The 16,642-nt window shown below is 37.3% G+C and overlaps 1 protein-coding gene across 1 annotated transcript in view; it reads right to left on the bottom strand.

Moving 5' to 3' along the window:
* aacs (acetoacetyl-CoA synthetase) overlaps positions 1-16,642 on the bottom strand; it is a 37,150-nt gene that overhangs the window by 11,958 nt on the left and 8,550 nt on the right. Inside the window, exons 5-10 of the mRNA XM_084413311.1 lie at positions 13,238-13,335; positions 10,985-11,099; positions 10,787-10,868; positions 9,308-9,458; positions 7,506-7,586; positions 6,089-6,213 (exon numbers count right to left, since the gene is read on the bottom strand). Of these exons, the coding sequence (XP_084269437.1) occupies positions 6,089-6,213; positions 7,506-7,586; positions 9,308-9,458; positions 10,787-10,868; positions 10,985-11,099; positions 13,238-13,335 (652 nt within the window). The remainder of the gene's footprint in view (positions 1-6,088; positions 6,214-7,505; positions 7,587-9,307; positions 9,459-10,786; positions 10,869-10,984; positions 11,100-13,237; positions 13,336-16,642) is intronic.

Here is a 16,642-nt window from a genome sequence, read left to right as displayed (position 1 = left end):
ATTTTTCAGAAAACTGACGACACAACCGTGAGACCATTATCTATAAACCCACACATCTGCAAATCCACAGTATTATATGGACAAGCACGAATTGGACATTTGTTTTGTTAAATTACTTCTTTTTTTTTTGTTCTTCTTTAGTGGTCCATGAAAGAAAGGAGGGCATACGACATTAAAACAAAAGGGTGAGTAAATGTTGACTTAATTAAAATTTTCAGGTAAAACTAACCTTTGTTTGTCTTAAAAAACATTATAAGCAGACTTAAGGGCAAAACCTGTACAAATAATGTGCAAAATATCAGGCTGCACATAAATGTAATTAAGTATCCATCTAAACTCATTTGTCATTCTCTGTTCTTCTCTCTCTATAGTCTCTATAAAGTCATCCCCTGTGTAGATAGGTGTCATGACAACGTCCTGCTTGCGTGTGATTGGTGGCAGCTGGCAAGGCCTGGTTAGTAATGGGTAATTTAGGATGTAGGAAGAGCATTTGATACAAAATGAAATAGAACGTGATTTCACAAGCAAGATATCAGTCAGGCGGGGGGAAAAAAGGGAAAACTTGACAGTGCCAATCTAATGATATCACCAACCACTGATGTGTTCCTTCCGTTTAGGACATCACAAACCTCTGATTTACTACATAGTCCACCCACTAAATTTATGACGGGATAATTTTTCTAACATTCAAGCAGTAAAGCTTGTCTAATTATTCAGACAGTTCATTTCTTACAAGCCATGGCTACATGAACATAATTTTGGCCCCATCTGCGCATGGAAAATTACAACTGGTAAATGAGTCATGAGTTCTTGGAGTTTTGGCCTCAAGAAGAAGAAACTTAATAGAAGCAAATATAATTTAGACTCCCATCACAATATGTGTGTAGACTAAATCTTAGCCTGGTACTAACAAGATACTTGGCTTATTGGTGAAAGATGCTATCACCAATGAAGCCTTGAGAAACGGCACTCAGGGGTGTCCAAACTCTGTCCTGCAGAGTTCCACTGGCCCGAAATGAGTAGTGATGCATACCTTTTGTTATCTGGATTGTAATAAGCTCAGTCTTGACTTTAAAACCAGCTCAATTCAGGTCCCGGACGAGCCCCCAATTGTGTAATGGCCTGCCAACTTTCAACAGAGTTTAGCTCTTGCCCCAATTAACACCTGAACCAGCTAATCAAGGTCTTTAGGATCACTAGGAACTTCCAGGTAGGTGTTTTTGTAGCTAAACTCTGCAGGAAAGTCCCTCCAGGAGCAGGATTGGACACCCCAGCTCTAGCCCTGAGAAAACAGACCTGAAAATTGTCCCCTATACCCTCATTCACTATTCCCCACATTACTCCACTAATATAGATCCCTTGAAGGAGTGAATGAAAACTAGTGTGCGAATTCGGACGTTCGCCGGACGGCTGTTGCTTTTGTATAGTTTGTGCTTGCTGTTTAATAAAAACTTAGCAAACTGGCAGCTCCAGTAGTAATGAAAATGTTTATCTTGAACTCTGTCATGGAAACTAGCATGTATAAGTAAGCCATAAGGTACGAGAGGCCGTGCTGTATCGTGAATAAGTCACGGCTGAATGGCATTGTTAGGCACGACGCGAAGCGCAGTATGCATAAAAGCATATTTCATAAAAGCAAAATTTTTGCTTTTATAAAACAGTTACCACACAATACAAATATTAAAGCCGAAAAATATGTATCTAAGCAACTTTCATGAAGTAAAATCACTAAAAGCATTCCTTCCGCTGGAATAAATAGTCTCTGACCGTAAACAACAACAGAAGTTACATACATTATTTCGCCATTAGATGGCGGCAAAAACTGTCTTTATGAGTGAGTCGTCAGTAGTGAAGACTTTTACGTTCAAAGGACTCAAACTTGTGAACACGGAAAAGCAAGACGCAACTGACAAATGACTAGGGCACGGGAAAACCCCTTAACTGTTAAAAGGACGAGGGACATTCAAACAGATTTTTATGACTGACCTGAAGGAAAATGCTATGTCTACAGTAAATGCAGGTACACTCGCTTACTCGATCTCTCACAATACTCTACTCTCTAAGCTTCAATGAACAACATCAACGAGAATATAATATAGCCTATGTTTACGTTGCTAAGATGGTTGCTAGGAGTGTTGTGTAGTGATACATAGAATCGTTGGGTGAAGCAGTCATAGCCATGTTTTATTGTGAATAAAAGACAGCTATTGACCAATCCGAATCAAGGATTGAACTAACCGTTTTATAAACCTTAATTAAACAATTTAATAAACAATTATAAAGGAATTTATATCTGGTGATATTATTATGTACCCACATTGGACACAGCAGTTTGGAAAATGGATGGATGGATGGATGATTCAGCAGCAGGCGCCATCTTCTGGCGGGACATGGGAATTCATTCGACACGACAATCGCACTGCATTATGGGTATTCTCTAGCCGTTGAGTTTAAATCAGTTGTACACTTGTTATTGCGGTGCATTATGGGATTGAATGAGTGTACCCTATAACGTCTACTATGGTTTCGGACACCACTACAAATGGCTGCTGTCCCCTCAAATACTGCTATATTTAAGGGTATAGGGAGTGATTTTGGATACAGCCATGCTCTTTAGGATCACTAGAAACTTCCAGGCATGTGTGTAGGAACTAAACTCTGAAGGAAGGTGACCTCCAGGATCAGGATTTGGCACCCCTGATGTTGATCTTGACAGCAAGATAAAAGGGGTTACACCTGCGCAGTTAAGGAAACAAAAATAATAAATACAATAATTCGGAGAACGAGATATTTACATTATATCGACATTATTTAACTTGTGCAAGCATAGCTAGGTAACTTCAGCAAGCATAGCTAGGTAACTTCAGCAACCTAAGATTAGACTCAACGAATGTAACTCTCTGGATTGAATTTAAAACTGAATTGAAGAACTGTTTCTGGGTTCACATCAAACTATGGGGAAAGCATTGCTTCTATTGTCTTCAATTGACTTCAATACAATAAATATTTAGTATGTTCTGTCTTATGAAAGACCAAAAATAGGAGCTATTTATTTAACAGTGACAATATGGGACAAATAAAGAGTTGTCTAGCATGACCAAGTTTCACAATGGCCCTTTGTCCAGAACAGGTTTCCCTAACACATTAATCTTCATCTAAATGGACACCACATCTGCCCTCTGATTGAATATTGATCATTTGTAAACATTAAACATAATTAATCTGAAGGGGGACCAGCAGAAGATAAAAGCTAATCCAGGATCAGTATATTTGTACAACTAAACAGAGGGACAAAAGAGAGGACATGTTTTATTTATCATGTGGTGAACATCAGGGAGAGTTCTAGCTTGTCTGCAGAAGAGGGGTAGATGGGTTGATTCAGTCTGTTAATTTATTTGTATCACAAAGGCAAATGTCTACAAATTCAGACTGCGTAGACTAAGTTCACTACACAACTGATCACATACCAGGACTGAAGTGATGATCCCAGAATACATTCCCTCACAAACTTACTTCAAGCAACAGGAGAGGTGTTTCTTGTCAGTATAAAAAAAAGACCATAGAGGAAGAGCTTGCGATTGTTTTTATACCGAATTGCAGAGAACAGGAAAAATAAGAAACAGAGTTAAAAAAAATAAAGATGAAACAGTGTATGGTGAGAGTGGGGAGGCATTTTGATGTTGTTCTATTTATTTATTTTTTGCTCCAGCTTCTCAATGCCTTGCTCTCTCACAACTTTATTCGCTGTTGCTCATTACTGCTCTCTCATCTGGATAGTGAACAATTAAAGACTAGATGGCCAAAGTCTTAAAACGAAGATGAAATCTGCCGTGCCACCTATAGTACGAAGTGTCAGTACGCATCTCAGAAGTCTGCACACTACAAGGGTATGAATGGGTATTTACTACGATCTGCAAATTATTTGAAAAAGACTAAAAGATCAAAAGTATTAAGCTTGAGTCTTGTAGTTTCCATTTTTAGGTGTACCAAACTTTTGCTGTGTCACTAGTTTTGAAATACAAACGGAATAAAGTGTTTTATAGATCGGACCTAAAAATGACCGGTCTATAAAACACTTTATTCTGCTCGTAAAGTGCTTAAATTTGAAGTTTAAAGGAATGGAAAACAAGATTGTCCTTGCTCTTTTTAAATAAAACAGGTTACCATGTAAACATTCTGAGTCTAATAAAAAAGAAACAAAAATTAGGCAGCACACAGATGGTGAATTACGAAATTTACAGTCGTAGAACACGGACAGCCAAAGTATGCTTTGGGCTTAAGATCTACAACATGCATTTACAAAATGGATGAAGGTGTTTCATGCTGACTTTAAATGACCAAGACTAACAGGTAAAAGTTTGTGGGTTTTATCTATACTGAACAACAGCATATCCTCTAATCTTCTTTTTATCATCACAGTGAACTCTAAATAAACCCTATACAGCCTAGAGGAATAACTTGCATAACAGACTCTCAGACACACACCAGAGCTGCCTTTCAAAATTAGGACAGTTCATTTAACACATTCATTTAAATAATAATATGAATTAAAAATAACGTGATAAAAAAAAAAAAAAAGACTATTTATGCCGCCTGACCCATAAGTAAATTCCACGTTAAGAAATATTCCTATGATTAAAGCAATTCAAGCTTGAAGCTCAGCTGCTACTACAGGCAACACGCCTCGCCAAATCACATTTACCAAAAACAGACTGCACAGAATCAGATCACGCAGGACGCATTGTTGCATTCAGAACAGTAAGACAGAGTGCAACTGCATGGAACTGAACGCGGGGGCTTTGAGACATGCTTTTAAAGGCGAGAAATGGCCAAAGACAAACATGTACACAGACCAACACTTAAAAAAATAGTACAGAGTGAATGCGAGAATGCGTCATGCATGAACATTCAGACTGACTTCACTAACCACGACTTTTTGCAATTAATTTCATTAAATCATGTACACTTGCGTATAAAAGTCTGTAAGGAGTTTCCTCTGATCACCAAGGCTGCATTTATTTAAAATCATTTTTTTTCTTTTTTTTCTTCATTTATTGTTTAAAAATACAGTAAACAGTAATATTTGAAATATAATAAAAAAAAAATGTAAATACCAGTTTCTATTTTAATTTATTTTAAAATGTATTTTTTTCCTGTGATGGCAAAGCTGAATTTTCAGCATCATTACTCCAGTCTTCAGTGTCACATGATCCTTCAGAAATCATTATAATATGCTGATTTGGTGATTAAGAAACATTTCTTATTCTCAATGTTGAAAACATTTATATTAATATTTTTGCGAAAACTATGGTAGACATTTTTTCAGGATTCTTTGATGAGTATAAAAGAGCAGCATTTATTTTATTTTATTTTGAATTGCAACATAATAAATGTACTTTTTTTTTTAAACATAATTGTCTACAGTGTCACTTCCTTGCTGAATAAAAGTATTAATTTCATAAAAAAATTTTGTATTAAAATTTGTAATCAATTGACAGGCCTAATTAAAATATTTAAAAAATGAATGTCTCTGAAGTAATTCAAGCAGCACATATGGGTCTGGTGAGTAATGAAAATGTGTGCATGTTTTGGCTTTCCCAAAAGCTGCTGCAAAAAAGATTTCTCTATTTTCTTGCTCTTGGGAAAAGGCGAGACAATGAAAGTTAAGAATAGAAGCTTTCACCAGCAGCCAACAGAGACTGAAAATGAACACACGCACATGCGCACACACACACACACACGCACGCACACACACACACACACACACACACACGCACACACACGCACTCACACACAGTGATCCAAAGAAACTCCAGTGTCTGTTGCACTTCGATCCTTTCTGATCAATAACAGGTAAACTCTGAAAGGAACTCGATGCCACATTAGAGGTGGCCAATTAGACCGGTCTCTTTAAATCAGGTTGCCGTGGTGATGTGGTGGCATTTACACAAAGGGCAGAGCAGATGCTAGTGATAAGCGCTGCCACACCTCGGCCAATTACAGCACGAGCATGAGGAAAAAGACAGACTGAAGCTCCTGACTGTGACACCTTCATTAGAGTGTCTCTCTCACACATACACAAACTTACCCCAAACGGTCTACGAGGTCCCAGAGCACATTGGCACTGGGAATAAGAGGAGAGCCGTCGTACAGGACCACAGAAGCCCCAACGGCTAAAGAGGACATAAGCCAGTTCCACATCATCCAGCCCGTCTGCACATAAAAAAGAGAGACCTGCTTTTAGATTGGGTCAGAGAATTTCTGTCTCGTATTTGACCAGGTTTCTGTAGATAAATGTAACTACTCCACGAGGTTTAACAAACAGTGTTCAAAATGGTCCATTTCAATTCAAATCTTACTCTGAATATCACACTGGACTAACTAAATATTCAAAATGACGTGTACCTTCATTTTGCAAACAAAAGACACACAGGAAAGAAAATACATTTTCCTTACAAAGGCATCATGGAGTATGATGTTAACCTGATTTATTAACAAATGTCCCTGTTGTTCCTGTGTACGATTCATAAGTGTACGTTATTCTAAAGACGTTTGTTCACAATCTTTCATCAAAATGTAATAATGTTCTCTGCCTCTGAGATTACTTTTTTCACTGTAATAACCAAGGCTGTGGGGGTGGCACAAAATAATATTAATCATAGACTAATACAAAGAGATCTATAATACCTGTAGAAGTACACAACCTGCATGCTGCTAATCACCTGAGCTGTAAATGCCACTACTATTCAACATTTTGGGGTCAGTAAGAAAGATAGAAATTAGAACTTTTTTTTAAATTATATATATTTTTAATTAGAAATATATAACGATACTGAACTCACAATCCGATATAATTGCGATACTCCAAGACATATGATAAAAGTTTAACAAAAAATGAACTGTTGATCAAAATGCAATTTTTTTTTTTTGGGTGAACTATCCCCGATACATAGTGTTGCATTTTTGTATTGCGATACAAATGTACATAAACATATACACACATATATATATATATGTGTGTGTGTGTGTGTGTGTGTGTGTGTGTATATATATATATATATATTAAACAAATGCTGTTTTTTGTAAACTTTCTTCTCATCAAAGAATCCTGAAAAAAGTATCAGAGTTTCCACAAAAATATTAAATGTTTCTTTCAAGCCAAATCAGCAAATTAGAATGATTTTACTGGAGAAATGGCACTGAAAATTCACAGAAATTAAATGCATTATAAAATTTATTAAAATAGAAAACAGTCATTTTAAATTGTAATAATCTTTCACAATATTACTGTTTTATCATATTTTCAAACTGGCGAGCATTGAGGTTTCAAAAACATTAAAAAAAATAATCATACTGACCCCATTCTTTTGTTAGTGTATATGTTGCTTGCAAAAAAAGTATTACATTTAGAATACACGGCTACTTTTGAATGGACGTCATTGGAGAAAGATACCGTTTTCCCCCATGACGGTGTAGTTACGGCATCTAAGGTCGCAGATACATACCGTAGTGTAATATATGATGACATCATTGTAGGTCATGTTGCCATGGAGAATGTGTTCTTTAAGATGTTGGATGAGAGTGCCCTGGGGAATGGAGAACAAAAGGGTCAGACTGGTAACTGGGCGTTGAACATGTTCATAGTTAACATGATGAACCACACCTGTGGTTACTCTGCTAGGACATCTGTGTGAATCTGAGGGGAAATGACTTCATACATTCACTAAAAATCACCTTGAGACAGGTTGGTGGAAAAATGGCTAAGAAAAATCTGTAATATTACAGGAGGCATCACAAAAACATTAGTTGAGGATTGTGTTTGTATTTCTGGACGTCACGCTCTCCTCAAGTTCTTTCTCTTGTGCTGGTGTCATACGTTTAGATGGATTCTGGCTGGAAGGAAACGACCTAATTACCAAATTAAAGGATCAGCGACACTGCATGGATTTAAAAAAAGAGGAGGAAAAAAACAAAACATCACAAACCCTGTGGTATGCGCCTAACCTGTATCCTAGTGAAAGCATTAATTATGAGCATGTTCATTCATTCTCTAACTACCATAACCCAACACAAGTACTGTTTTCACAAAAGCAACTGAATATTGATCATCCGTAGAGCTAGAAGAGCAAAAGATACGGCTGCATGTGTACACGTGTATGATTGTGTGTTTTCATACACACAACGCTCTGATTTTCTAACACGCAAGAGAGGCGTCAGACACAAACGCTGAAGGGAAAAGCTGTGAAAACGTGAAAATAAAAAAAACACAGTGCTATACACACATACCATCCAAAGCACATATGAAGTGTTTGTGAAGCACAAAACAAAAAAAAGAGCTCAAGCACTGCTTTTCAGATGAAGTTTCTGTGGAACCTGTGTATTTGTGGGAATGTGTACAGGAATCAAGGTTGATTTACATCCATGTGGGCTGCTGTGTGCCTAATGTTGGGATTATACAGGAAATGCATTCAGAACGGATGGGAATGGTGCACATAATTGCTCATCCCATCTGGCTTATAGTGTCGTAGAGGTTTTAAAATGGTCTCTTATTGCCATCTAGTGGTCTATGTTGTTGATTCAACAGATTTTGCTCGTGATGACCAACATGCATTAGGAAGGAAGTGTTTTTTTAACTCTTGTTTTTAATGTGATGTTGGCATTAATGCACAGAAATCACAACCAAGAGAAATGATGCAGTAGTTTAAGAAGCAGACCAAGTGGAAGGGTCACGGAGCCCTTAAAGGGACATGGTGTTAAAAAAAATATGGGACATTTTTCAATGCTTTTACGTTCTCTTGCAAATGTGTTGCGTACCACCAAGAAGCTTTGCGTTCCCTTATATCATATGATTATAATCGTGTATTTATTTGGTTTCATGTTTCATCTGTCTCTTCCCTGTGCCTTTGTTGATACCGGACTAAAGCATACACATATATACAAATATCGATGCTGGGATCTTAAGTTCGTTTCAGTCATGCTCATTTTGCGATCTAGCTAGATTTCATTCAACTGGTGAAATGGTGAGGTTGTGTGGCGTCATCCTATGGAGGCGTGTTTTAGGGTAGCGCTTTTCTGGCCCTTTTCTGGTCCGACAGTGTAAACGCAACTTGATTTTTGTCTCGGTGCTTGAGGTCCGAGGCTATTGGCCCCGACCGGGATGTTGTTAGCCCTGGCTTGCACTGGCCTGACAGTGGAAAAGCAGCTATTGATGCAATACATTTCATTAATCTGAAAATGGATGCCTCAAGTGGGTATTGCACAGTGCACAACATATCATTTGGACTCTGCACAACACACACACACTCACCCCAGCAGAGTGCACCATGCACTTGGGAGCTCCTGTGGTGCCAGAGGAGTACATGATGAAGAGAGGATGAGAGAAGGGCAGCTGCTCAAACTCCAGCTGAGGGTCCTGATCCCCTTCTTTACCCGTGGCCAAAAAGTCCTCCAGGAACACACTAAAAAAGGAGTAAAGTAAAGGAGACAGAGATTCAGGACTGGCTCTATCCTAACCAGACAATATAAAACCCATATACCATATGGAACTTCATAGAGAAATTTGGAATTGATCTAGTCTTCAGTTTAACAAGGGCTAACAAACATTTGACATTTATTGATTTAGACAAGGTGATTTATAAGTGAGGAATTCCACAACACAAGTGATTCAGACACTAGAGCTATGTTCCAAACACCCAAAAGTTCTTGTTTTTTAACTCCATCTTAATTAAGATTCCATATCAATGTGTGAATTTGAAGTAGCAGTTATAATGCCATTACATAACAGTAAAGAAGTTTCATAGAATATAGCCAAATCACATTTATTTTTTTAATATTAAATAACACAACAGATAATTATCAACAAATATTAGGCTTGACAGATTATATATATATATAAATATTATGAAATATTTAATAATTCATTTTATAATACAACAATGTATTATATACAAATGTGCACTACTGTTCAAAAGTTTGGGGTTGGTAAAATGGCTGCATTTGTTTGATCATAAAAACAGTAATATTGTGAAATATTATTATTTAAAATGACCGGCTTTTGTAACCGCCTAGCAACAACCCAGAATACCCTAGCAACCGCCTAGCAACACCATAGCGACCACCCATAACATCCTAGCAACCGCCTAGCAAAAAACGTTCTGCTCCAAACTTTCTCAAGCCAACTTAAAGTTTGTCTCGACAAACTTTCGCATCTAGCTTATTTTAAAATGCTGAAAATTCAGCTTTGCCATCATAAGAATAAATGAATTCTTATGATGGCAAAGCTGAATTTTCAGCATCATTCCTCCAGTCTTCAGTGTCACATGATCCTTCAGAAATCCTTCTAATATGCTGATTTGGTGCTATGGAATAATATCTCTTATTATTATCAATACTGAAAACAGTTGTGCTGCTTAATATTTTTGTCGAAACCGATACATCTTTTCAGGATTCTTTGATGAATAGAACGTTTTCTTTTGTACCATTATATAATGTCTTAACTTTCGATCAATGAAATGCATTCTTGCTGATTAAAAGTATTGATTTCCTTTAAAAAACAAACAAAAAAAACTCACTGACGTTTGAACAGTAGTGTACGTATGTAGGAAAGCTTAGTAATTTATACTACATTCATATTTATTAATACAAGTACATTATACCTGAAACTCCTAATCATTGCGTGACTCGATCTATGTTTGATGACGTTGAGACATTACAAATGAACACATTTTGTCAAGTGAATTGAACTTGTACGTATAATACAATTGTTAGCACACATAGATGCACATACCTGTTGGGAATCTTAGAGAGATCTGTTTCTTGTCGAGAGCGAACGTATGGAATGACCACAACCTTCTTCAGGTCAGGGAGACCTGAGAGAGTTGATGGGGGGACAATTATATGAGGCTCCATGAAATGCAAACATATCAACAAGACGACATGATGGGAAAAACCTAGCTGTGCGTGAGCTGAAATGTGTGCTTTATACCTTTAACAACGTTCTGGAGTTTCTCCATATGGTCGTGCTGCTTGCCGTTATACACAACAGCTGCTACTGAGAATAGCAACTTGGGCTGGATCTGAGAAATTCTGTCTAGCACTCCCTGAAGAGGAAAAGAGAGACATGGTAAAACACAGGAGTAAAGATACACACACACACACAATAGGCTGTATTTGTTTTTTTACTTTATATATTAATATACTCAATATATTTCACAAAAAATAATATGCTATATATACACTATATAGTCACTACTGTTCAAAAACTTTGGGGGTCAGTAAGATTTTTTTTTCTTAACAAAATAGTATGTTTATTTAGCAAGGATGCATTCAATTGATCAAAAGTGACAGTAAAGACTTTTGCATTGTTACAAAAGATTTTCAAATCAATGCTGTTTCTATTTACAAAAGAATCGTGAAACAAATTCACACACAGATAATAATAAGAAATGTTTCCAGAGCACCAAATCAGCATATTAAAATGATTTCTGAAGGATCATGTGACACTGAAAATTCAGCTTTACCATCACAGGAATAAACTACATTTTATCATATTAAAATAGAAAACATTTTAACTTGTGATAAAATGTCACATTTTTATCAAATAAATGCAGCCTTTGTGAGCATAAGAGACTTCTTTCAAAAACATTTTTTAAATCTTACTGACCCCAAACATTTGAACAGTAGTATATAACCAATGCAGCAATGTGATGTAGTACCCCATCTTAACCACAGGGGGCAGCAGTGTATGTACAGAGTTCATTTTAGTCATTAAGCAATGGTGAATCTATGTTGCTTTAGCTGCTAAAGGCAGTCCTACTAATGGAATAACCACAGCCCAGGGAGGGCTTTAGACTTACTTTAATCTCCTCATAGGAGAGTGTATGTGAGAGAGAGACACAGAGTGGCAGGAGCGAGAGGAAAAGTGTGTGCATGTCTGACAGAGTGTTTGACATAGCTCACAGGTCAACACACACATTTAAAGACAGTGAGAATTGATGGTTAGATGGCCTACTTTTTTTGTACGCGGAAGCTGACATGTTGCAATAATATGGCCAATTCAATGTAACTATTTATATTTTATCACTTTTGCTTGTGGGATAAATAGAGTGCATTTAACAGAAATGACTACAAGACAGTGGAAGCTCATGACAACAACTGCACCAGTGTATGAAGGCATGTGGGCATTTGAATGCCGGGTCAGCGTGGTACAGCAATGCCTGGCAGCCGAGGGAAAATGGAGGCATTCTTTCTGCCGAAATCCAAATCTGAGGTTCCTACATCAGGTAACCGCTGACAGACGAAAAGGATTTCTCCTTGACACTGACTGGATACATCAGTGTTCCTTGAGAGCATTTCATTTCTCTATTTATTATTTATTAAAATGATCAACTTGGCACTTTAAATTTCAGTGACCGAAGCTGAAGAAGGTCAGCCAAATGATTTGCTGTATGAAATACTTTGCAACTGTTCAAAAGTGTAGGGCCAGTAAGAGTATAAATTAACTCTTTCATTCAGCAAGGATGCAATAAATTGACAGTAAAGACATTTATAATGTTACAAAAAGAGATCCATTTCAAATAAATGCTGTTCTTTTGAACTTTCTATTCATCAAAAAAATCCTGAAAAAAGTATAACGGTTTCCACAAAAATATTAAGCAGCACAATTGGTTTCAACATTGATGCTAATAATACACGTTTCTTGAGCAGCAAATCAGCATATTAGAATCATTTCTGAAGGATCATGCGACACTGAAAATTCAGCTTTGCCCTCACAGGAATAAATGAATTAATAATACATATTAAAATAGAAAACTGGTATTTTAAATCATAAATAATATTTCACAATATGACTGTTTTAACTGTATTTTAATCAAATAAATGCAGCCTTAGTGAGCATAAGAGCTTCTTTTTTTTTTTATCTTACCAACCCCAAACTTTCGAACAGTGTGTATATATAAAAAGAAATTAAGTGGCCATGCATGTGTGTTTGAAATCTGTCAGCATTATAATTTCATACTTTCTGAACTTCCCTGGATCACTGTGAAAGTGAAATACCTTTCTGACCTGATCTAGTCTGTATAGTATGTTAAATGTTCTGATGATCCAGCTCACAGAAAAAATTAAGTTGTTTCTACACACTAACTGCATACTTCATACAATTAAAGTAGTAGTATACACGGTAGTAGTAGTAGTAGTAGTATAGTACACTATACAACCACTATGCATGTAAAGCTCTTACATTGACACCAAAATCTGGAGAGGTTGAACTCCAGATGGCACCTATACTTGCTGCAGCGAGCATGGCCTCAACAGCATGAATCCCATTGGGCAGATATCCTGAGGTAAAGAGAGTGAGAATATATCAGACAAAATTACATTAGAAACAGCAATGCATCACCTGAATTTTGCAAGAATAACTCTTAAGAGATGCAAGTTATTTTAGCGAGCACTCAGCAGGCACAATATATTAAATGATCTTCAGAAATACTGCTTTTACTGGCAAAAGACACTATAACTGAACATACTGCACAAGGGGGAAAATGATAAATACAGCACCTAAAAAGTAACACTTACATACAGTCGCAGTTTTACTAAAAAAGGAAGTATATTTCACAATACACTTTCAATATACTTGACCAAAGTGACTCGTGGAGGCAATAATATTTAAGTTGAGCATCCAATCTGGAGCTGAAAGGAGTAAAGTTTAACAGAAACAGTTTGGGTTGCTTGGCTAGGTTATAATCAAGATTTACTGGAAGAAAAAAAAAGATAAGAAAATAGCTTGAATTATACATTTAAAATATAGCTGAAGCAAAGACACATAAATGTTACAATTAAATTAACTATGTTAATTTTTTACTTTGATAAGAAATCACCTTCCCAAAATACTTGGTTTAAATGCTAATTATATTGTGTATTGAACAAAATACAGTAGAGTAAAGATAGAAAGATACAGAATAGAAACAGTGTCCATTAGCTAAATGATACTGCGGCAATAAGGCCAGGCCTCATCAGCAAAGTGGCCATTTATTCACTCCTACACACACACACGCTGTAAATCAAGGAACAGACAAGGACATTTTAGTTGAGAGAAACACACTTTACACATGAACACACAGAACCGCACACCCTAACAGGATCAATATACTCAGCCTTTGTAAACTTCTACGCTTTTACTTCATACAACACACACTTGCTCAGAAAAGACACACCTCTATGAACACACAGTTATGTTTGCATCCACGTAGACGTACTTATAAAAACAGCAAAGTAAACACACGCACACGTACCCTTTCCTAAACTGTCATTACCACTTCTGTTTTTAAATATAGCTAAAAATAATAATTATCATGATTACAGACAAACTGTATTGAACTGAATGCACTTTATTGTCCTGCTAAGGGAAGTTTGTGTTTGTGTGTATATATAAATATTTCGATCTGGTGACTGTGCAGGCTATGGGAGATGTTCAACTTACTTTCATGTTCATCAAACCATTCTGTCAGAAGTCTTGCTGTGTGTATTGGTGCATTATCATGCTGATACACAGCATAAACTTCAGGGTACAATGTCTGGCAGTGAAATTGCACCCATCAAGCACAGTAGGGAATGCTATGATGTTGCAGCCCAAACATCACTGATGTTGATGTGATGTGGGAAAGAGTGAAGGAGGACTCAGAGAATATTATATGTTTCACATTGTCCACAGCCCAATGTTTGCACTGTTGGCACCATTGAAACCGGCATTTGGCATTGGGACGAGTGACCAAAGGTTCGGCTATAGCAGCCAGATCATGAATATTGACTCTGTGAAGCTCCCGACAAACAGTTTTGGTGGAAACAGGAGAGAGGTGCAGCTGGTGCACATTTAATTCTGCAGTGAGTTGGGCAGCTGTGGTTTTATGATTTTGGGATACAATCAGAATTAGTACCTTGACATCCCTTTCCTCTTGCTTCGACAGTTACTCCTCCTTAATGCGGTTTGTCCTACGTGGTGGTGTGCCGACATCACCCTGGATACCATAGCTCTCGATCACAAAGACTTGCTGTCCTGGTCACAGATGAGCCAGCGAGACGCGCTGTACGGCTGTGTACAGCTTTATGTACAGCAGTGCTATTGCTCTGCTAATTCAACCGTCACACTCAGCTCTTACTTATTGAATGTAAAATCAGTAAAGATTGGCCACCAGGCCAAAACATATATAGGTATGAAACCTCCAACACTATATTGGCCAGTGTTTCAGTTTCATTTATGTCAGTTGTTCTTTTTAATAGTCAACTTATTTCTGGATCATCAGTCATCAACCGTGGTAAACACTGGTCACAGGCACAAAGATGTACGCTACTTTTAATTTCACCAAGCTGATTGCTCACTGAAAACCCCACAGTCATGTTTTCAGGCCATTTCAAGTTTGATTTTTTTACGTGACAAAGCGGTGATATCCAAGTGTCTGCATCGTTTGTTTACTTTTTAATTAGTCTTCCCATTAAAGGAGAACTCCGGTCAATTTTAACATTGAGCTCATTTTTTTGTACATTTGGAGTGCTGTCAGTACAGAGAACAACGACAAAAATCGGTGTTGCCTACAACGTGTTATCCTCTTTTTAAAATTTGCACCCTGTTGACTTCAATGGGGCAAGTTTTAAACCTGCTTTTAGCCTATTAACATCCTTGATGTGTCATTACAAGTGCACAGGTCATGTGAGTGATTCCTTCGGAGTGAACACGGGTGAATCTGACTGCAGTAGATGAGAAAGATATTAATAAAAGTGATGTTAATTCAGCCAGCGCACATACCTGTATTTACATCCTGTTTTCGGTCGAAGTCCACAGTAGTCGATTGTCGAGTTCACGCGCGTGATCATAGGTACTAAACCTATGTGCGTGAACTCGACAATCGATTACTGTGGACTTCGACCGAAAACAGGATGTAAATACAGGTATGTGCGCTGGCTGAATAAACATCATTTTTTATATATTTCTTTCACATCTACTGCAGTCAGATTCACCCGCGTTCACTCCGAAGGAATCACTCACATGACCTGTGCACTTGTAATGACACATCAAGGATGTTAAGAGGCTAAAAGCAGGTTTAAAACTTGCCCCATTGAAGTCAACAGGGTGCAAATTTTAAAACGAGGATAACATGGTGTAGGCAACACCGATTTTTGTCGTTGTTCTCTGTACTGACAGCACTCCAAATGTACAAAAAAATGAGCTCAATGTTAAAATTGACCGGAGTTCTCCTTTAACGCCATAATGTTCATTCAGACCGATATGCGCACGCGCACGAAAACAAAAGGTGGGATTTATTGGACAAACCAATCATTTCCAATCATATCACGGAGGCATTGCCTCCTCTCACATTCAATCTCAATTACCCCTCCTCAAACCCAGCACACGCTTTAGGGGGTCTGTTAAAAGTCAATGGGCTCAGGGGAGGCAAGAGAGACGCGGTGTCCCACTGTAACTTTACCTAAGGGTTGTCGCTATTGGACAGCGTTACTTTAGAAAAACAAGTCATTTATACACTTTAAATGTCTAGTTAAAATCTAGTTTATAGTTCATGATACTTTTACTTTTCAGAATGTCCTCAATAGATTATTTTATCAGATTTAGCCTTCTGTGGATTTTCAAATCATC

This window comes from Rutilus rutilus (genome assembly GCF_951802725.1).
Source record: "Rutilus rutilus genome assembly, chromosome: 7".
NCBI lineage: Eukaryota > Metazoa > Chordata > Actinopteri > Cypriniformes > Leuciscidae > Rutilus > Rutilus rutilus.
The sequence above is the reverse complement of the archived record's forward strand: the minus strand, read 5'-3'. Positions and strand labels throughout refer to the sequence as shown.